The sequence below is a fragment of the Alexandromys fortis genome, unplaced genomic scaffold, assembly GCF_014885135.2.
Source record: "Alexandromys fortis isolate MF-2015 unplaced genomic scaffold, M_Fortis_MF-2015_v1.1 scaffold_325, whole genome shotgun sequence".
NCBI classification, from domain to species: Eukaryota; Metazoa; Chordata; class Mammalia; order Rodentia; family Cricetidae; genus Alexandromys; species Alexandromys fortis.
In genome coordinates this window covers 462,850-484,579 of record NW_026068211.1, presented here as the reverse complement: position 1 = coordinate 484,579, position 21,730 = coordinate 462,850, and the positions used below count along the sequence as shown (strand labels likewise).

Sequence of the window (21,730 nt, the reverse complement as noted above, 5' to 3'; positions counted from 1 at the left end):
TCTGGCTTTTACTTACTAAAATAGAGAATCAGTGGCTAAATGGCCTGAGCGAAAAAGGAGGAGTACAGAGATTAAGGGCTACAGGTCCATTTCCTGAGGCGACGGGTAAGAAACACGCTCCGGCCACATTCTGCAGAGCCTGAGGGGGATGCGGCCCCTTTAAGGCATCCGGAAATGGGCTGTCCGGACCGGAAGTGCCCCTCTTTATTTCCTCTTTTCACGTGGAGCGGACCAGAAGTGACGTGTGAGGCCCGGGAGCTGCGGACGAGGAGGCTGACGGGGTCGGAGTCGCAGGCGCCGCGGGGTCTCCGGGACAGGTGACCGGGGGAGGGGGCCGGGAGCGCGCCCGGAGAGGGCGGGGCCTGTTCGCCCACGTGAGGGGAGCGGGAGCGCGCGCGGGCGGGAGATGAGCGGCCGGCGGGGGCGGGGTCAGGCTACTCTGCGGGGGGCGGGGACACGACGCCCACATGGGTCTCCGGAGGGGCGCTGTGGGGTGGGCCGTGAGCATGTGGGCAGGGCCGGCGGGGCGGGTGCGGGCGGGCCCGAGCCTGGGTGGCTGCCTTGGCAGGGCGGGGCTTCAGAGTTGGGTCCGGGCTGGGGCGGGACCGGAGTCTTGGCTGGAGTACTAGTGGGCGGGCCCGGGACGTTGGGAGGGGATGCTGGGGGCGGGACAAACTTGTGGGGCGGGGATAAAGGGCGGAATGGGGGGGGGGAAATGCCGGGGGAGATGGGGGCGGGGCTAGAGCATTGTCGGGGCCGAAGGGGGTGGAGTTTGGACTGTGGACGGGAAAACAGGGTCAGGGCCAAAACGGAACGGGGCGCGGTAAAGGAAGGGGGCGGAGCGTCTGGAGGCAGAGCCAGGGTGTTTCAAAGGTCAGGGTCTAGTTTGTGCGGAGTGTCACGGGGGCGTGTCCATGAGAGCTAGGGGCGGAGCCAAGGTTTTGAGGGGCGTGGGGAAAGGGGAAGGGTTTGGGCGTTGGTTGGGTGAAGAGGCGGTGACTGAACTGGAGTTTGTCCTGAGCGTGGCTCAGAAGCTGGGGGCGGGCCAGAGAGTTGCTCTCCGTAGGGGGCGGGTTTTTTGCGTTGATGGTTATGTTAGGGCGTAGTATTTAGGGGGTGGGCCCAGGGTTTGGGGCGGAGACGCCCTGGGCAAGCCCGTAAAGTTTCTTGGTTTTGGAAGTCGGTCCTGATCATTGCTCAGAAGCTAGGGGAGGGTCCAGAGACTGCCTTAAACTGGGTAGAGGCGGGACCAAAATGTCAGGGATTTTGCCGGTGGAGTTGGGGTGCTGTGCGGGATGGGGCGGAGGGTAGGGAAGAACGGTGGGGCTGGAGCCGAAAAGTTTTTTCTTATACATAAATGCATCCGAAGCTTGAGGATGGGGCGGGACTCAGAGGCGTGGCCAGAATGTTTCCCGGCACGTTGGGAGCAGGGTTAAGTTGGAGGCGGAGCCAGCTTGATTGTATAATTTTTTTAAATGGGAGGGGCCAGAAGTCTGGGTGGGGGGGAAGGTGAGGCCTGAAGTTTTATCCCGGTCGGGGCGGGACCAGTGAGTTTCGTGGAGGTTAGGGGCGCGGGTGCGCTGGCAGTTTTTTTCTTGTAAGCATTTGTAGAATTTCTGTCTTCTGGACTGAGTATCACTATGGAGGTCAAGTCCGGTCTAGGAATCCCGCGGAAGTGAATCCTGGGCCTGCTTGCAGGATCTTTTCTGGCTTGGTAGGAGATGACAAGTGCCTTTTCAGAATGCTGGGGCCTGGGCTGTGTCAGTCTTATGGGAGCCAGGGATCAAAGTTCTCGGAGAGTTGGAACTGCTTTTCACTAGGTTTTATTTACTTTGTGCATGTATGTGTGATCACACGGAGGTCAGAGCACAACTGGTGGGAATCTATTCTCTCCTTCCATTTTATGGATCCTGGGAATTGACCTCAGATTCTCAGGCTTGGCGGCAAGCACTTTTATCCCCCAAGCCATCCTGCTGGCCCTCTAGAAGTTACTTTTGCTGTTTGTAGCCGACCTTCTGAGATCCCGATCCTGGCTAAAATTATAGGCTATGGAACCTGGACTGACATCTTTGTTTGGAGGAATTAGTATTAGGTAGAAGGGTGGAGCCAGACTTTTCCCAAGGTGGGTCTGACTAATTGCATGGGTGGGTCTAAAACTGAAGGGCAGGGTTTCTATTTCTTCAGGGAAGAGGCGAGGCTAGTCTTGAGAATTCCCTTGAAGAAGTACAAGTGTATTTTTCTGTGAGTCAGTGTTTTCAGAACCCTCAGTAAAGGAGAGGAGCCAGCGTTTTAGAACTGTTCTCTTCCCCCAGGACCCCCAAGTGGTGCATCCCTTTTCTGTGAGAAGATCACAGCTGATGAGATGGTGAGTTGCAGAGGGGGGAAGGGAGTGGGGAAGGTGGGATCCTAGGTAAAATGCCCTTGGCAGGAAGATCATTCTTTCCCCTCAACTGTTTCCCCACCACAGGCTACCACACTAGATTTGAAGTCAAAGGAGGAGAAAGACGCTGAGTTAGACAAGAGGATCGAGGCTCTGCGTCGGAAGAATGAGGCTCTCATCCGGCGCTACCAGGTGCCCTAGCCCTGCCCTGGGAGACCCCATCCCCTCTCCCCCCGCAGTGAGTTTTTCCCACCTCTCCCTTCAAGCTTTCTCATGTTTTCCCTTCACTCACAGGACAAAAGCCAAAGGCCTTAGTCTGGCCTTCCTTCCTCCATCCCATCATTCATTCATTCATTTATTGACATTCTGTTCATCGAAGTCTCCAGATTCCTAGCTCCATGTGGTGTGGTGCTGGGGATGTATTCCCTAGACCTGCTCTTAGTCCATGTTCTTAGGGTTCACAGTCCAGTTTGGGACATGGTTGTCCTCTGTGATGGCCCAGATTAGCAAGGTAGGGATGGGGGAATTAACCTGAGGACATTAGGGAGAGCTTTCTGGTGGAGGGGATGCTGAGAACTGAAGGATGCCTAGACATTAGCTAATTGGGAAGGAGGTGGGTTATGTTTCTCACAAGACAAACAGCTCGGGCAATTGTTTGGATGTGGAGAGGGCTTGGAAAGTTGGTGGAGAATTGATTTAGGAGTCAATCAGGGGCCACTCATGTAGGTTGGAAAATGCTTAAGAGCATTAGGGAGCCATGGAGGATGTTGAATGGAGTGAGACCTGGTCAGAATAGCTCTTCACAGTGGTGCTAGATGAGAGGGAGAGGGGGTCCAGGTAGTAGGGAAAGCTGGGGCAGGGCCTAGTTGGAGAGGACAGGCCTGGCTCAGGGCTGGGTTGTTGAAAGACTCTCATTGACCAAGGGCAGTTGGGGCTACAATGGGAGGGGGAGGGAGGGTCCAGAGCAGGGCCCAAGAGGAAGCAGTGGGGCTGTCTTTATGAAGGGACCTGGGAGGAGGGTGGTCCTCATTGACTCATTCTTCATGCATTCATTTATTAAAAAATAATTGGGTTTGATTGTTGGCCAGGCAGCTCTGTAGGCTGGGAAGTGAAGTGTGTGTGTGGGTGCTTCAGCGAACAGTCTAACAGGTATCCCCATGTTTTACCAAGCAGGGGATGAGAACAGAGAGAGTGGCAGGTAGGTGGTAAGGAGTTCCAGGGTTGCTCTAGTAGAGGAGCAGCTGGTATAGAAAACCTGGGGAATAGCAGGAAGGCCAGAGTGCATGCAGGAGAGGGCCCCATGGTGGGGCAGGATTTGGCTCTTACAGATGGGCTTACAGTGGGGGCTTTTCTGGAAAGAAGCCTGAGTGGGAAGCATAGGAGACTGTAGAGGACTGTGGGAGTCCAGCTGGTGGACAGGACCCCTAACACTCCATTGCCTTGGATATTTCCTCCTAGGAGATCGAGGAAGACCGGAAAAATGCTGAATCGGAGGGTGTGGCGGTGACAGCTCCCCGGAAAAGCCGTTCCATGGAGAAGGAGAATGTGGCAGTAGAGGTGGAGAGTCCAGCATGTCTGAATTCTCAGGCTTGGGACGAGGGAGAGGGCTGAGGCCTGGGACCCAGAACTGCCTGCTCTGGGCCTAGGTTGCCCCAGTCTACCTTTCCTTTGGCTGACTTCCCCTCCTTCCCCTTTTCAGGAGAAGAGCCTGGGTCCCTCTCGGAGGACTCCTGGGACCCCCAGACCCTCAGGAGCCAACAGAGGGGGCCGGACCCACCCCCAGCAGGGAGGCCGGGCAGGAGTAAGCCGGGCATCCCGAGGCTGGGAGAATGGTGCTGGGGAACAGCTTCGAGGAGGAACTGGAGGCCGGGGCCAGAGAGGCCGGGGCCGGGGATCCCCTCATCTCCTAGGGGATAGCTCAACCTCTGATCGCAAGTCCAAGGTAGGCACCAAGCAGGCCATGAAGCTTGGGCCAAGGTTTCTGTTCCCTGGTTTTCATTCATTCATTTTTCTGGTCTTGGGCCTCGTGTATATTAGATGAGTGCCTTAGCATTGAACTATATCCTCAGCCCTTAGCTTTTACTCCGAGACAGGATCTCTTCAACTAGGTTGCTCAGGTTGGCCTTGGACTTGGTGTTGGGAAAATAGACAGGGTTTCTTTGTAGCTTTAGAGCCTATCCTAGAACTTGCTCTGTAGACCAGGCTGGCCTCAAACTCACAGAGATCTGCCTGCCTCTCTGTGTGGATTGTTTCCACAAGGTGAACAGTGGGACACCAACAGAGAAAATACATTTTCTTTCATTTTTGTTGGGAAGCACTTGGCCATCCCACCAGCTTGGAGGCTGGAAAACGAGAGTCCTGTCCACTTGGTTGTTCTTTGTAAACCCTGTTAGTGTTTAGATGGGCTGGGTAAAGATGCACCATTTGTATGGTGACTGAAGTATGCCAGGGTCTCCTACATCCAAATAAGTTCCAGGCCAGACACCACTTGTCACCTGCTTGTCCTTGGAGAGTTTGGGCTGCCCTGTGTTTTTGGCACAGCTAGTTATATGGTTCTTTCTGACAGTCATGTCTGTTGTAATGGGGAGCAGGCTGCATCCTGCTGCCTGGCTAGCTTAACCCCTGAAATAACCACATGGTAATGGTATTAATTAAATTACTGCCTGGCCATTAGCTCTAGCCTCTTATTGACTAACTCTCACATCTTGATTAACCCATTTCTAATAATCTGTATTTCACCATGAGGTCTTGGCTTACTGGGAAAGATTCAGCATGTCTGACCTGGCGGCTTGACCCATGGTGGCTCTTTCGGCCTGCCTTCTTCCCAGCATCCTGTTCTGTCTACTCTACCCACCTAATTTTCTGCCCTATCAAAATGCTAAGGAAGTCTCTTTATTTAACCAATGAAAGTAACACATAGACAGAAGAACCTCCTACACCACGGTGTCACATCTTGTCGCCCCAGGAGTGGGAGGAGCGGCGCAGGCAGAACATTGAGAAGATGAATGAGGAGATGGAGAAGATTGCTGAGTACGAGCGCAACCAGCGGGTCAGCACTGGGCAGCCTGGGGGTGGGCTGAGCGGATAGGCACCCCGTGCCTCCTCCCCTGCCCACCTGCCCGCTCTTCTGCTGCAGGAAGGAGTACTGGAGCCCAACCCAGTACGCAACTTCCTGGATGATCCCCGGCGTCGGGCTGGACCCCTGGAGGAACCTGAGAGGGATCGCCGGGAGGGCAGCCGCCGGCACGGCCGCAACTGGGGAGGTTCTGACTTCGACAGGGTACGCTCTGGCTTGGAGCATGAGAGACAGGTAGGTGCTGCTGCAGCTTCTCAAGAATTGTGCTTTGAGCTGGTGGGGAATGACAAAGCAGGTGCTGCTCTCTGTGTGGAGTTGTTAGCCCTTGCTTGATTTGGGGGCTTTTGACATAAGGACTCAGGCTGGTTTGGATCTCACTATGTAGTTCAACCATTTGGGTTACCATGGCTTTTTCTTTTTTGGTTTTTCGAGGCAGGGTTTCTCTGTGTAGCTTTGGAGCTCGTCCTGGAACTTGCTCTGTAGACCAGGCTGGCCTCAAACTCACAGAGACCCTCCTGCTTCTGCCTCCTGAGTGCCGTGATGAAAGGCGCCATCACCACCCAGTTTCTATTTTCTTTTTGAGACAGGGTCTCACTATCTAGCCCTGGTGACCTGGAACTCCAGGCCAGCCCAGTTACATGGAGTTCCAGCTTTATGCCCAGCACAGGGATCTACCTGCCTCTACCCTGAGTGCTGGATTTAAAGCTGCCCACCACTATGCCCTGCTGCCAGTGTTGTCTTTGCTAAGGATTCATGTTGGACTTTTTGTTTTCTTTTTTTCTTTTTTTGCCATGCTAGGATATCCCCAGGGTCTTACACATGCTATGTGAACTATCTACCCGTGAGCCACATCCCCAGCCCTTTTGTTTTTATAAAGTTGCCCAGGTAGTCTTTTTTTTTTTGATTTTCGAGACAGGGTTTCTCTGCAGTTTTTGGTACCTGTCCTGGAACTAGCTCCTGTAGACCAGGCTGGTCTCGAACTCACAGAGATCTGCCTGCCTCTGCTTCCCTAGTGCTGGGATTAAAGGCCTGCTCACCACCGCCCAGTTTATACTTAGTGTTACAGTGACTTTGGGGCAGTCACCCTGGCCTGAGACCTGGTCTGAAACCAAAAATAAATAGATAGGACATAGAGCCTTTCTGAGAAGGCCACCTCCTCAGCCACCCACTCAGCTTGCTGCTTGTCAGTTCTGCCCTGTGTGCCCTGAACAGTGGCCCTATTTGTGTCTGGGGTGAGAGGGTATGGAAGGGAACTGGGGTCTGATTGCCTGTGGTGCCTGCAGGGCCGCAGGGCTGGCCTGGGCTGTGGGGGCGACATGACAATGTCCATGACGGGCCGAGAGCGGTCAGATTACCTGCGCTGGAAGCAGGAGAGGGAGAAGATCGACCAAGAGCGCCTGCAGCGACACCGCAAGCCGACTGGGCAGTGGCGGCGGGAATGGGATGCCGAGAAGACCGATGGCATGTGAGTTGGTCTTCCTGCTTGGTCTCGGTGTATGCGAGCCTGGCTTCCTTTTCTCCCTTTGGTACTGGGGATTGAACCTATGGCCTTTGGCATGTCGGGGCATTCTAGACAGGTGCTGTACCTTAGAGCCACACCCCAGCCCTTCACTAGTAGATTTTAGAGGTGCTCTACCACTGAGCAACACCCTCAGCCCTTCACTGGTGGATTCTAGAGGGGCTCTACCATTGAGCCACACTCCCCAGCCCCTCACTGGGGGATTCTAGGCAGGGGCTTTACCACTGAGCAACACCCCCAGCCCCTCACTGGTGGATTCTAGAGGGGCTCTACCACTGAACTGTCTCCTTAGCTCCCATTCCCCACCTTTAAAAATTTTAAAAACATGTATGTGTATTGAGTGTTTTGTCTGCATGTATGTTTGTACAAAATGTGCACGCCTAGTGCCCATGAATGCTAGAGGAGGGTGTCAGATCCCCTGGAACTGGAGTTAGAGAGGGTTGTGAGCTACCATGTTGGCATGGGAAATGAACCTGGGTCCTCTGGAAGAGCAGCCAGAGCTTACAGAGCCATCTCTTCTGCCCTTTCACTTTCTTTTTCCTTTTCGAGACAGTGTTACCTGGGGTGCTTTGATCTTTCAGTCTTCCTGCTTGTTGGATCCTGGAGTTACAGACAGTTGTGAAATGCCATGTGGATACTGGGTCCTCTGAGCCATGTCTATGGTTTTATATATTATATATATTTATATGTATAAATATATATATATAATCTTTTTATTGAGAGAGGACAGAGAGGACAGCTCCTCAGTTCTACCATGTAGTCCTGGGTATGCAGATCCAATGGGCATTAAATTGAGCCTCACAGAATGCCCAGGAAAAACTTTTTTTTTTGGTATAGGAAACACTTTGTCACTTGCTTACAGGCCTCCTGGGCTGTGTTAACCTAGGCTAGCATAGAACTCTCAGCCATTCAGGTTCTGTATCTTCCTGCACAGCCAGCAAAGGGGAAGGGATAGGAAAAACCCACAACGGCCGATCCCGAGTGGCTGGGTGACCTGGACTCATTCAGAACCTTCTGCTTATCTATAGATTGGAGTTGTTGGTAGTGACAGTTTCCTTGTTTACTTTTTGTTTATTTGAGACAAGACCTCATATAACCAAGGCTGATCTTGAATTTCCTATGGAATCAAGGACAGTCTGACCCTGAGTCTTCTGCCTCCATCTCTTCAATGCTAGGATCCCAGATATGTGGCACCATGCCTGACCCACAGTTATGTCCTTGCTCTGTATTGAACATGTACTTGAGTGTTCATTCTGGGGTGCAAACTGAGGGCAGCAATTCCAAGGGACTTTTTTTGCTGCTCCACTCACAAGGTGCTGATGTCAGTGGGAGGAGTGAACCATCTCTTTAGCCTCCACGTTTTTATTTCAGAAGCTATATTTGTTTCTTTGTCTGGTTTTGAAACTAGGAAGCTGGGTTTGCCTCTCATCCCTCATTCTGTCTGATCCCATTCTAACCAGTGGCTCCTTTGGGGCCTCTTTAGTTTGATCTGGCCCTGCCTCCATCTCCCCTGCTTTCTCTTGCTCTCCCTAGTTTCCTCAGCTGTTGCTTGCTCTGCTCTTTTCCTAGGTTCAAGGATGAGCCAGCTCCTACCCACGAACTGTCCCACCGCTATGGTGAGTAGTGTCTTGGAAGGGGTTAGGTTAAGCAGTGGGGTTTGAGTGTGGCATGTACTGTGTCCCCATCCCCTAAGTTCTTGGATCTGGGCTTCTATTGTAGATGACCAAACTTGGGCAAGGCCCCCTAAGCCCCCCACTTTTGGAGAGTTCCTTTCTCAGCACAAAGCAGAAGTCAAGAGCCGCAGGAGGAGAAAGAACAGCCGACCCCAGGCCAAGGTGGCCCCTCATGCCTATAGGTGGGGTGCCCTTCCCATGGGAAATTCTTTCTTGTTGTGTTTGGGTGTGTGGAGTCCTCTCTGGCTTGAGTTTGAGGACACACTGATCTGTCTCGGCTCTGTTTGTGTCTGCTGTCCTCTTTGCCCTCTGTGCAGCAGAACAGATGTTCTCTGAGAAGTCTGTCCCCTCACCTAGGCCCTACCCCTGTTCTCTCTCCTCCCCAGTGACCATGATAATCGCTGGGAGACAAAAGAGGAAGCTGTGTCCTCAGCCCCTGAGTCCTCTCAATCCTTGTCCGTGGAGGAGGCACCCACACGGGTAAGGCAGAGCAGGGAGGAAAGTAGGATGTGTGGGCGGGGGCGGGGGCGGGGGCGGGGGCGGGGCGGGGCTCAGCCCCAAGCCTTTCCCTGATCTGCCTGTGTTCCCAGCAGCCTCCGGAGACCCCAGCCCCAGCCCACCGGCCTCCTGAGGAGGATGGTGAGGAAGATGAGGGGGAAGAGGAGGGAGAAGAGGAGAGGGAAGATGATGATGAGGATGAAGAATGGGAGGACGTGAGTGAAGATATCACGGAGGAGGAGGAGGACGACGAGGAGGAAGAAGAGGAGTTTGAGGAGGAGGAGGAAGAGTGTCCTAAGGAGCAGGAGGCCCCAGCTGTTCCAGATCACCAGCCTGGAGAGGCTGAGCCAGCTCGGAAGCCCACCTGTGAGCAGGCGGACCCTGCACCTGCCAGGCCCCAGGAGTCATTGTCCCCAGTCCCTGTTGAACCTCCCAGCCCCTTGTCGCCCACCGGGGACCACCAGCCCGTGTCCGACTGGGGTGAGGAGATGGAATTGAATTCTCCCGGTGCCCACTCTGCGGGTGAGGCCTGGCCGTTTGGGAATGCGTGAAACCAGCTGTGTGTGTGTGTGTGTGTGTGTGTGTGTGTGTGTGCTCATGCTCCTGTGAGCTCACAAGGGTGTGGCTGTGCTCACACCTCCCTCAAACCCTGTGGCAGGGAAGGGCAGTTGGTGGCTACTCCATGCCTTAGCCCATTTCCTAGAGCCTGCTCTTGCTGGTTCAGAGCCTCTCTCCAATAAAAAGTTCATTTCCTTAAATGACACACCCCCACTGTGTCCTTGAGCCCCCTCCCTTGTTCCCCTCACACTGGGAGGTGTTTGGAAAAGGAGGGGCTTGACTGAGCCTCCCCTTCTCCAGGAGGTGACCAGCCAGCCCTTGCCTCCTTGGAGAGTGGGCCAACCTTAACAAGAGCCCCGAAGTCTGAAGAAGAGGGGCCTGAGGCATCTCCAGGTGGGGTGCATGAAGCTGGTGGAGGTGGGTGGTCTGCTTGCATTCTGGGGGCTGGGAAGGGCTTGGGGACAAAGTGGGTGGGGCCTATGGGGTGATGGGGGGGAGGGCAGGGCATGAGGTGAGTCAGGTGCTGTTTCATGCCTACTGGAGTGGGCCTGGAGTCAGGCCTGAGTCGCTGCAGAGGGTGGGCTGTAAGGCTCCAGCCGACAGGAATTGTGACTAGCAGGGCCAGGAAGCTGGAATCGGGAAGCTCATTAAGGTAAAGGGTTGAGGCTAGGTTTAGGGAGGGAGTTAAAGGCGGGATTCAAAATCTGATCATACCCAGAAGGAAGAGGCTGATTCCCTACAATCTTGAGCTTGAGACTACTTTTGTAAAAGCAAAAAGTAGGAACGAACAAATGAACGGGGCCAACTGTTAGACTTACTGAGGTCAGGGTTAGCATTTTGGAGCAGACCTGAGTGGAATTTTGGACCCCGCAGAGTAGAAGCAAGAGGCTGTTCTTGGCCCCTTAACGTGGTGGACCAGGTTTCTTGCCTGTGTCCTCTTTCCCTTCCCCTGCAGCGGGATAGGGTGTAGAGCAGAGCCCAGGAACTGACAGTCAAATGAGTGGTGGAGATGGAGACTGAGGGACCGGGCTAGAAAACAGTTTGTGGTCCTAGGAAGATGACGGTTATTTCATTATACCAGCGCTTCCCAGTAGTCGACGGGGTTAGGTTAGAAGGGGCTCTGCTTCGTGGGCTTCCTGAGATTTTGAGTATACTGGAGGCCAAGCTGCAGGCGGGTTTGACTGAGGTGCAGGACAGGGCGGATCGGGCAGGCTGGTCTTCCATTTACCACTTTTTATTTCCTCAGAGGTAGGCCCCGAGGGCCAGGAGACAGCGGAGATCACAGACTTCCAGAGGGTGCGTTTCTGCAAGGTGGTGGCGGCCACTCCGCCGCCGGGGGCTGCCCGCTGACAGCGCCAGCAAACAGGGGTCTTGGCGCTCTGCACTAACCTCCAGCCACTTCGCTCCTTTGCTTCTGCTACACTGCTACACTCCGGCCAGGACAGGGTTAAACGTAGAGGGTGGGAGGAGCCAGGTCAACGACGACGGTCGGGACCCGGGGAGTCTTCTAAATTCTCTGAGGACCAGTCTAGGCAACCCGAATGCCTATGTTACCTGGCTGGTGGAGGCCACCTGGCTGGTGAGGCTGGCTGTGCAGGACTCTGCCGCTAGGGCCTGAGGCTCTCTGGAGGACTTGAATTAAAGGCAACCTTTGAACTGTGCTGCTGGCGGGACAGGCTGGGCTGCTGTGCTTGGCGGGCTTTGCTGTGGCGGAAGAGGCGGGACGAGGGTGTTCTCCGCCGTCCTGACACCTCTCCCCTCCCACCCCGCAGGCCATCCCTCAATCCTGAAGACGCTGGGAGGGCCGGCAGCGCAGGTTTGCCTGGCTGCTTTCGTCCCTGCAGCCCACTCTGTACCTCTAGGGAGCGGGAGAAGTTACACTGGTGCGGAGTTACTGGGGTAGGGGCCAGCTGGGGCGAGGGCCGGAGCTGGATCCTCCAAACTGGTGCAGGCGGCCCAATGCTGTGAAGCAGGGAGGGGCGGGACTTAGGCTCGGTGGGCGGGGCTAGCGCTCTTTAGGCGTCCTTCTGCTCAACAGACTGGGACCTGACCTCCGACAGGCGGAGGGTGACTTGTGTGTGGGAGTTGCAATCGAAGCTAGAAGGGAGGGCTCCTCCCGGCGGTGGTGGCGCACACGCCTTTAATCCCAATACTCGGGAGGCAGAGGTAGGCGGATCTCTGTGAGTTCGAGGCCAGCCTAGTCTAGAGCTAGTTCCAGGAAAGGCTCCAAAGCTACAGAGAAACCCTGTCTCGAAAAACCAAAAAAAAAAAAAGGGGGGGAGGGTTCCGACGAGCTGGGAGGAGCCCAGAGTGGGGAACAGGAGTCTCAGGGCGCTTGGAGAATAAGCAGGTGTGGCTGCAAGGGGTGTGGCTAAGATCTTTTCTTGATAGTGGTTGGCCAGAGGCGGTAGGGGCGTGTCTAGGGTGTGGCCAGACTTGGGGGGCCGGGGTGATTTAGAGCAGGTGGGAAGCTCTTATAGGGGGGTGTGGTCCTAGGAGGGGCGTGGTTTGCGTGATGTGGTCTAAGGCGGGGCCTGGACCTCCGTGGGGCGGTACGGGGTGGGGGCGGGGCCAGCGCGGGTGGAGTGGGCAGCGAGATGCGGGGCTCGAGCTGTGTGGGCGGCGGTGGCGAGAGCCCAGGCAGTGCCGGGCTGAGCGAGGCTCCCCGTGGCCGATGGCTGCGCCTTGCTCCGGTGTGCGCCTACTTCCTGTGTGTGTCCTTGGCCGCCGTGCTGCTTGCGGTGTACTACGGGCTTATCTGGGTACCCACGCGGCCGCCTGCCGGCCCGGCCGACCCCCTGCCCAGTGCGCCTGCCGCTCCTTGTGCCCGTGCAGCGCCACCCGCCCCACCTCCTGCCGCCTCCTGCCTGCTCGGAGCCTCCGGCGGGCCAAGACTGCAGCCGCCGGGACTGCCTAGGAGCCGCCGCCACAGCCGCCGCCCAGCGCCTGGAGCGACGTCCGAGACCGTGCACCGAGCGCCGGGATAGCCTGGCCCGCCCCCACCGCGGCCTTCGCCAGCTCCCTCCGCACCACTGGGCCTCGCCTGCGGCCTCATCTCCCCTGGCCGTGGTCCTGATCCAGACCGACTTCCACCCACCACGTTCCTCCCAGGGACTCTGCGTTCATCTGCAATAAACTCCAGCCTCAGCTGCGCTTCCCTGGTCTGTGGTCGTCTGCAGCGCGCGCTGGTCCTCTCTCGAACCCTGTAGTCCCGCAGCCTTAGAGGCTTTTCTCTTCATTGCTAACATGTAAATTTTGGGTTGAATTGGGGGTGGGGGGGAAGCGGCTTGCCAGTTTCAGGGCTGTTGAAGGTCAGATACTGTGAAGGCCTTATCAGTTTTCCGTGTGTCAAGGACCTGGGCCCTTGTGTCAGAGGAGACAGTCATGGGAACTGCTGTTGGTATAGTTTGCAGTGGCAGGAATAGAAGCTGTCGCTTGTGCTCTTAGGCCCTGGCCAGTGATGCTGTAGCTTTTTTCCTGGAGTCAGAGAGATGAACCGGGGTTTGGGTGGTGACAGTACACATTTGCTGCTTTGGGAAGTGTAGAGTATATAACTGAACCAAAAAAATGAGGTGGGTACAGCCTCTGGGCTACACTGCTGCTGGTGCCTTGACTGAGAAGCTGGTATAGCTTCTGATAAAGAAGTCAGGCGATTGAGTCCATTTTCCCTTACCTGTTACTGCAGCCTGGCCTTAGGCAGGCTGGGATACCCTGCTGCAAGAAGGGGTTTTCCTGTATGACCTTCTTTCCCCTTAAGCTGGACAGCATCCCAGGAACTGAGCCTTGTGTCAGCTGGGAGCATGTCATCTGCCCTACTGGTTCCCTTCTGTTCCACCAGCATTCCCCACAGGACGATGCACAGCCATGTACTTAACCTCTCTGGTCTTGTAAAATGAAGATAGCTCAATTTTGCTCAGAGAATTAAACTCGTGATCCAAACCTGAGGTGTTTTGGCTTGCTCCCTGTCTCCACCTCGTTCTTCAGCCCACTCAGAGTCACCGCTTACATTTCCCTGGGTAGCCTGTCAGCCCAAAGTGCCACACACCAGTAAGTCGTGAGTTGGGAGGCGAGGCCCTCCTTTTTGTCCCTCTGTGCTTCCTTTTCTGCTTTCCAATGTCTTCTTCCAACTCCATGGTCCTCAGCCTTTCTTCTCGTCTCCCTCTACTATCTTCTCCCTGCTTTTCCTTTTTTCTGTCTCCAGAGGGTCTCCATTTATTGTCATTGTGCTTCTGTGTCTTGTGACTTAACCCTTGGATGTGAGGCAAGGTCTCACTGACATGGCTCTGGCTGTCCTTGTGTTCTCAGCAATTCTCCTTCTAAGTTCTGGAATTACAGATGTGTGCCACTGTGTCCAGCTAGTGGATTTTGAATTCTGATCAGCTCTGATGACTTTAAACATTTTTTTTGGTGTGTGTGTGTGGGGGGGAGGGGTAGTGTTTTACCTCACTCTCACATGGTGACAAATAACAAGCTATTTGTGTGTGTGTGTGTGTGTTTATTCCTTCCAGTGTGTTCACACATTTGCTGCAAAAAGATTACCATGTCTGATGGAGGACATGGACTGTGCCTGCCTCAGGCCCCTGGGGGTTTGCATGTTAGGTGCAGAATGGCCTCTCTAAAATTGGATCAACCTTGAGTTCTGAAATGCATCTGTCCCTGAAGACCTCAGCTAAGGGACTGGTGACTTGCAGTTTGGCACACTGTCAAATCTAGATTTATCTTAATTACTAGTTCAACATTTATTTAATGGTTTTGGAAAAAAAAACCTAATTTTCCTTTTTTTTTTCTCATATAGCCCAAGTTGTTCTTGAACTTGCTGTGTAGCAGAGAGATGACTTAACGAACACATGTCTACTCGCCCCAAATAGGGCACTGTCAAGTGAATTTTGGGGGAGGGACCTCAAGTACAGGAGAGTGTGGGTGACTCAAAGGCAGCTACCCCACTGAAAAGCCCATTCTGGCCGGTGACTGACAGTTCACGGAAGGGGCGTTCTGGAGCTGAGCAGGCCAGTCTCATGTCGCCACTCTTTGAACCCAGTTCCATGCTGGTCAAAGTCATTCAGCTTTCCCTGAGCTGTTCATGCCTTGAAGATCATTGAACCCAGTTCACATGCTGGTCAAAGTCATTCAGATTTTCCTGAGCTGCTCATGCCTTGAAGATTATATCATGGGCCTCAGAGAGGCCCTTAGGACCTGTATCATCCCAAGACCCCCGTGGAATCACCCTCTTGCTATTTATTAGTGATCGTGTGTGCACAACTTGTGGAGGTTAGAGGATGACTTTTAGCAGGTTTTTTTTCTCCTGACACTATGGTACCTCGGGTTTATGCCACAGCCATCGTGACTCAGTGAGCTATGTCCTGGATCTGTATAAATGCCATGATGTCGTGGTCACTCCATGTTGTGGTTAAGGGGAAGGTGTTTTAGATAGGTGGGGGAGAACATAGCTAGAGGCCTCTGGAAGAGTCCAGAGTAGAGAGAAAGCAGAAGACTGTACATGGACAGGCCAGAGCAGGGCAAAGAGACGGGGTGGGGGAGAACAGGAGAGGAAGACGGAGTTCAGACGAGAGAGAGAGAGGGAACATGATCAAAATAGTGCTCTAAGGAGAGTCAGTAGCTGGGGGAAGGAAGCTCAGGAGCAGAGGGAGTTTAGGGTAGGGAGGAGGTGAGAAGATCAGAGTTGGGATGCTAGCGTGAACTATGAAGCGTGGAGCAGGCATTTGTGGTACTGAGGAGCCTGGAGACCAACATGTGCTTTGGTATGCCAGTAGGCACCACCGATACCAATTTGTCCCTTTTGCTAGTGATAAGGAAAATGATCTGTTTTGGTAGAGGGAAACCTGCTTTATAAGTTCCTGAGGACGCTGGCCTTTGTCTATCCACCAGAATTTAGGGAAGTAGAGTTACCTTTTGAGCTGGCAGGATCATTTTTCTTTCTCTCTTTTATTCTTTCTTTTTTACATTTATTTATTTTTTATGTGCATTGGTGTTTTGCCTGCGTGTGTGTCTGTGTGAAGGTGTCAGGTCTGTTGGAACTGGAGTTACAGACAGTTGTGAGCTGTCATGTGATTGCTGGGAATTGAACCCGGGACCAATTGTCAGCCAGTGCTCTCAACCTCTGAGCCACTCTCCAGCCAGGCTCATCTTTCTTAAGTCTCCTGTAGTTCTCTGGCCTGGTGAACTGAGATCAGATGTTGCTCTTCTCATGCCGCGTTCTCTCATCCGTACCAATCATTCCTCTGTCTCCGATGCCCATGGGGACGTGTGCCCCTAGTGTCCCACAGAAGCCAGCCTCACAGGGTCTGCTTTCCCTCAGGTCATCTCAGCTTATGCAGCCTTTGTCTCGAAGAGGGACGGATAGCTCCATTGCTCAGTTTTCTTCCTGCCTCCACGGCAGCCAGACTGAGTCCATACGCCCCCACGTCTCACAGTCTCACAAGCTAGCGGTGACAGGCTCTTTCATTGCATGTTTAAAAGTCTTTGCCAGTTTGAGCAGTTTGGGTGCAGAGTGTTCCCTGCCTGTCGTCCCCTTGGGTCGTCCATTCTTGTGTGTTGAATCCCAGATTCTGTTTCTCTCTATTAAACGTCGGGCTCAGGGGCCGGCTCCTGTTACTCCCCTTGCCCTCTTCCCCATTCTTGTTTCTTTCTATGGGTTCCCAGTTCCAGCAGCCCTAGGCACCCATCTCACCTGTACACTTTTTTTTAAATACTTATTTATTTATAATGTATACAATATGCAGGCCAGAAGAGGGCACCAGACCGCATTACAGATGATTGTGAGCCACCATGTGGTTGCTGGGAACTGAACTCAGGACCTCTGGAAGAGCAGGCAATGCTCTTAACCTCTGAGCCATCTCTCCAGCTCCCTCACCTGTACACTTTTGCCTCTCTAGCCAGAAAACATGGCAACCCAGCTCCTTCATCTCATCCTGTCTCTGGTATCAGGTTTACTCTGAAGTATCAGAGGCTAGCCCACCTGCCAAGTCAGAGGCTAACGTGGAGGATGCTGGGTGCATGTTCTTGGTCCCATCACACAGGAATGGTCACACAATGGCCAAGCCTGTCCCACGTATGCTACCCTTGGGAACTGCAGCGTGTTTCAAGTTCCTACAGCCACGTTCAGTGGCTTCATCCTGAGGCAGTGGACGCCACTTATCCAGTCAGGACTCTACTTCATACCACGTTACGAAAACATAGCCACCATGGGATTTTCCGCCTTGGTTCTATAGCCTGTCAACCGTCTGGGATCAGAAGACCACCACTTGGCAAGGAGACACACTGCCACCCCATGCTGTAAAGAATGGGAGCTATGTCTAGGTAGAGAAATGAGTGCCCTTGCCTCATCCTGTGCGGGTTAATCCAATGGGCAGGACAGACTGGCTTACAGAGGAGACTTTGTCTGGAAAGGAAAAGCAACAACAAAGCAGGGCTGCGGCAACTCAGCGCTCGTCTAGCACGCACACAGCCGCAGTGTTCATTTCTGTCCTCAACCAGATGAGATCTGGAGTTGCCTAAGAGACAAGCCTCTGGGCATATATGTGGGCGATCATCTAGATGACCTGAGGTGGGAAGACCCTCACACTGTGGGTGACACTATCCCATGGCGTGGGATCCTGGACTGAATATGAAGGAGAAAGCAAGCTGAACGCGTCATTCATCTCAACAACCCGAACGGAACACGGGGTGATCAGCTGCCTCAACTCCTGCTGCCCCATGGGCTCTTCTCTAGTTAACCTGCTAGTTAACCTTTCCTTCTTTAAGTCGCCCAAGTGCTGGGATTAAAGGTGTGACCACGCCCGGCTTTGTCCTTGTTTTTTTGAGACAGGGTTTCTCTGTGAAGCCCTGGCTGTCCTGGAGCTAGCTCTGTAGACTGTAAAGATTTGTCACCCATTTTTGTTTAATAAAATGCTGATGGGCCAGTACCCAGACAGGAAGTATAGGTGTGGCAACCAGGCTAAGAGGATTCTGGGAAGAGGAAAGGCAGAGAGTTGTTTACTAGATAGATACAGAGGAAGCTAGATGAGAAAGCCTTACTGAGAAAAGGTACCATGCCATATAGCTAAATATAGATAAGAATTATGGAATTTAAGTTGTAAGAGTTACTTAATAATAAACTTGAACTAATAGGTCAAACAGTTTATAATTAATATAAGCCTCTGTGTGTTTCTTTGGGACTGAATGGCCATGGGACCAGGTGGGACAGAAACTTCTGTCTACAGTAGACCAGGCTGTGCCTCGAACTCACAGAGATCTACCTGTCTCTGCCTCTGTAGTGCTGGGATCAAAGGCATGTGCCACCACCATCCAGCATACACTGCTGAGTTTTGAGACCATCTTAGATTATGTAAGACCTTGTCTCAAAACTCAGACCAAGACAGAACAAAATCACAGTCTTTCAACTTCGGTATTGTTGAAGTTGTTCACCAGAGATGTTTATAAACCACTTGAATAATTTAAAAAAGGGAAAAATGCCACCTTAATTGCAAGATGTTCTGTTTCATCTTAATTTCAATTAGTAAACATGAAAATGACACCAGAAAAAATCTTCCTCCTGAAAAGGATGCTATTTAAGGCCAGCAGAATCTTTCTGGGAAAGGCTGTAGCTGTGCTGCGTAAATCTGGATTGGGAAACTGGGTGGCAGCAGCACACACCTTTAATCCCAGCACTCTGTAGGCAGAGGCAGGCAGATCTCTGGTCTACAGAGTGAGTTCCAGGACAGCCGGAGCTACACAAATCAGCCCTGTGTTTGGGGGAATAAAACCTCACTGGGGGCTCCAGGGTTTGAACAATTATCCCCTCCAAAATGGTATCCAGAAGCTAGTTATGGCAGTAGACGCCTGCGGCCCTGCTTGCAAGGCAGGCACATCAGCATCCCTGTGAGTTCAAGGCCATCTTGGGCTGTACAGTGAGACTCCACATGGCCCATCCTAGTTTGCTTTCTATTTCTGTGACAAACACTGCGAGCACCATCAACTTGAGGAAGGAAAGGTTTCTTTGGTTTATGAGTCCCAATCACAGTTCTCTCACTGAGGGAAGTCAGTCAACTCAGGTGACTCACAGTTGCCTGTAGATCCAGTTCCAGGAGATCTGATGCCCTCTTCTGGCTTCTGTGGGCACTGCACACACTTGTCATATACACACAAGGAGAGGCGTACATAAATATACATAACTGAAAAATACTTAAAATTTTATTTTTGAAGAGAGGGTTTCTCTTTGTAGCCCTGTCTGTCCTGGAACTCTCTGTAGACCAGGCTGGCCTCGAACTCACAGAGATTCACCTGTCTCTGCCTGCAGGTACTGGGATTAAAGGTGTGCGCCACCACTACCCAGCCATAAATCTGTTATATGGAAGGAAAGAACTGACAGTCTTCAGTGTCCTCTATGCATGGTGTGGCATGTGTGTAGTTATACGCACACAAACACACATGATAAATATGTGTGGAAAATATTTTAATAGCTTCAAAGGCTGGCCATGCTGGGTCCTGCATGTAATGGAGGCACCTAGGAGGCTGATATAAAATGATCATGAGTTTGAACTACACACTGAGTTCCAGGACAGCTTGGACTACATAACAACGCATGTCTCCAAAAATCCAATTATTAAAAAAAATTTTTTTTGTTTAAGACAGGGTCTTACTATATAACCCTGGAATTCAATATGTTGACCAGGCTGGCCTCAGACTCAGAGATCTGCCTGCCTTTGCCTTCTGAGTGATGGATTTAAAGGTTTGTGCCACCAAGCCTGACAAAAAAATGATAATGGTAACGTTTATGTACCTTTATGTTGTATATATTTTATCATGACTTTAAGAATAAATCCCAGCACTCAGGAGGTGGAGGCAGGTGGATCTCTGTAAGGTCAATCTGGGCTACAGAGCGAGTCCGGAACAAACAGGGCTACACAGGGAAACCTTTGAAAACCGACTCCACTGGAGGCCTTACCCTTTCTGAGTGGAGATGGAGGAGGAGTGGATGGGGGACAGGGTGGAAGAAAGGTGGGGGAGGGAACAGGAGGAGAGGAAGGAGGGGAAACTGGGTGGTGTGTAAAATAAATAAAAGTTTAATATAAAGGACTTTGTGTAGAGAGACCCTGTCTCAAAACAAACAAAAACAAAACACAAAATCCATAAAGTATTCTGTGAGTTGAGGGAAATAGCTCAGTTTGTAGTATTTAGGCCTAGCAAGCGCAAGAGCCTGAGTTTGAGTCACAGAATAAAGCCACATCAAAAACAAGGTGTGCTGGCAATGCAGAGAGGCTGAGGCAGAGGGATGCTGTGGTCTGTGCTAGCCAGCCTGGGTGAATCAGTGAGCCCCTGACTAGGTGGAAGCCTAGGAAACAACAACAGGCGATCAGCTCCTGAGGAATGACAGCTTAAGTTGTGTCTGGCCTTTATAAACACCAGCCTGCTCTACAAGAGCGAGTTCCAGGACTGCCTGCGCTATACAGAGAAATCCTGCTTTGAAAAACAAATCACATTGAAATCATGCATCTATGTGGAATATGCTCCTGCACACTTGCATGCATTTGCACACACACACACAGAATTTCTTGGCGAGATAAAGGTAGTGCCCCCTCTCTCTATAGTGGGAAGACAGATATTCTACCTCAGACCCTGGTTAAAATGATCAGAGTGTCTCCACTCACGCGGATGCACACACCCCTGCTTGTGTGCCCTCGCACACACATCCTCCTCCACAGCAGGTGTGAAAACAAAGTCAGAGAAATCAGACATAAATAAGTTCGTGAGATACCAGCTTTCCCATGTGTGCTCTGGGAGCCTGCATGAATATTAATAACCCAACCAGCTTGTTCTGGAAGGAATGTATCTTGGAATTATCCCCAGAGCGAAAGGTCCTAGAAGCCTCGAGGGGATTGCAAAACCATTTCCATGCCCCGTGACCGTGTCCTTCCAAGAGGAGCCCGCTACTCCATCTGTCCATCTGCCAGGGCCGTGCGTTGCTTTGGTGTTCTCACTGAAGGCCCCACTGTGTATTCGCCATTCTCTGTTGCCTTAGCAATAGGATGCCCTCCTGAGGATGAGAAAACAGATGACTGCAGCGAATTAAACCCTGGTGGGCTAGCCAGCCAAAGTAGACCACACCATTAATCCCAAGAGTGTCCATAGTACACGGACCAGCAGAGCCCACATAGTGAGAGGCCACACCAACTCCAGTGTCGTCTGTGTGACATGACATATGTCATTATGCCGGACGGGAGCTATGTGTGCCATGAGACTAGGCTTCCTGGAGGTCAATGGCAGACAGCCCGGTATTAGCCACTGCTGAGGCATAGACGGGTTTCTCGATAAGCTGGCTATGCGGGATATGAGCTTTGCACAATTTCTTTCATAATAATGGTAGTCTTTATATATACAAGACAAGGATCATTCTCTTCAGAAACAGCCTTGAGATAGGGAAGCACACTATGGGAATGTATAAGACTACAGCAGACCCTTTATCATACACAGGGTGTATCATGATCAAGGGAATAGATGGGTTAATGTTGATGGACAAAGACTGTTATATTATACTCTGAACTTTGTGGATAGGCTTGCTAGATCCCAACCCCCATGGTGTCTGCTGTATAAGAAGGTACTAAAAAGTATAGTTCAGCAGGTGCAGAGAACTGATTAGGTATATTTTTTTGGTCACTAGATGAAATAAAGGGTTAGGAAGAGGAAAGGCCATGATAGTGATAATGAGACAAAAACTTTCTATTCATAAGATGAAACCACTTGTCTGAGGTTTACATTCCCAAGGACAAGATTTCCTCTTCTAAGGATGCTTTATGTCTAACACCTGTTCCTGATAATATACTTTTCTTAAATATTGCTGATGTGACTAAAAGAAGCTTTCATACTGTGCCAACCAATGACACATGACCTTCTGATTTGTTCTTTGTTTGAATACTATATAATGAAAACATGAATTCAGTAAAATTGCAGCAGATTCCAACCACTCTCTCGTGTGTTGTATCTGTCTGTCATTTGCCGAACTTGTGCCTTCCTGTTACCAAGACCCTGCT

General features: G+C 52.1%; 2 protein-coding genes across 13 annotated transcripts; both read left to right on the top strand.

The window, feature by feature from the left end:
• The first annotated feature begins 206 nt into the window (after nucleotides 1-206).
• On the top strand, nucleotides 207-12,657 carry Ccdc9 (coiled-coil domain containing 9). Of its 12 annotated transcripts, none has more exons than XM_050130295.1 (16): nucleotides 207-317; nucleotides 2,313-2,365; nucleotides 2,468-2,572; nucleotides 3,839-3,937; nucleotides 4,080-4,322; nucleotides 5,346-5,429; nucleotides 5,517-5,690; nucleotides 6,740-6,921; nucleotides 8,545-8,591; nucleotides 8,695-8,830; nucleotides 9,035-9,128; nucleotides 9,239-9,626; nucleotides 10,005-10,097; nucleotides 10,951-11,000; nucleotides 11,477-11,520; nucleotides 12,540-12,657. In XM_050130295.1, the coding sequence occupies exons 2-15, from the start codon at nucleotides 2,363-2,365 to the stop codon at nucleotides 11,492-11,494; spliced, it is 1,716 nt and encodes a 571-aa protein (XP_049986252.1). In that variant the 5' UTR covers nucleotides 207-317; nucleotides 2,313-2,362; the 3' UTR covers nucleotides 11,495-11,520; nucleotides 12,540-12,657. The 12 variants fall into 12 exon arrangements, with proteins under 12 accessions (XP_049986252.1, XP_049986250.1, XP_049986251.1 ...); XM_050130293.1 differs by having other exon boundaries at nucleotides 10,005-10,121; XM_050130294.1 differs by lacking the exon at nucleotides 12,540-12,657 and having other exon boundaries at nucleotides 11,477-11,625.
• Nucleotides 12,302-13,648, top strand: Inafm1 (InaF motif containing 1). Its single transcript, XM_050130299.1, has one exon. It carries the CDS (start codon nucleotides 12,302-12,304, stop codon nucleotides 12,689-12,691), a length of 390 nt encoding a protein of 129 aa, XP_049986256.1. The 3' UTR covers nucleotides 12,692-13,648.
• The last annotated feature ends 8,082 nt before the right edge of the window (nucleotides 13,649-21,730 follow it).

Bases quoted from the DNA above. Each gene is read 5' to 3' on its own strand.
- Ccdc9 (XM_050130286.1), top strand. The intron at 6,922-8,544 runs GTGAGTTGGTCT...CTCTTTTCCTAG, and splicing joins GCCGAGAAGACCGATGGCAT to GTTCAAGGATGAGCCAGCTC. The intron at 8,592-8,694 runs GTGAGTAGTGTC...CTTCTATTGTAG, and splicing joins CGAACTGTCCCACCGCTATG to ATGACCAAACTTGGGCAAGG.
- Inafm1 (XM_050130299.1), top strand. From the start codon at position 12,302: ATGCGGGGCTCGAGCTGTGTGGGCGGCGGTGGCGAGAGCCCAGGCAGT.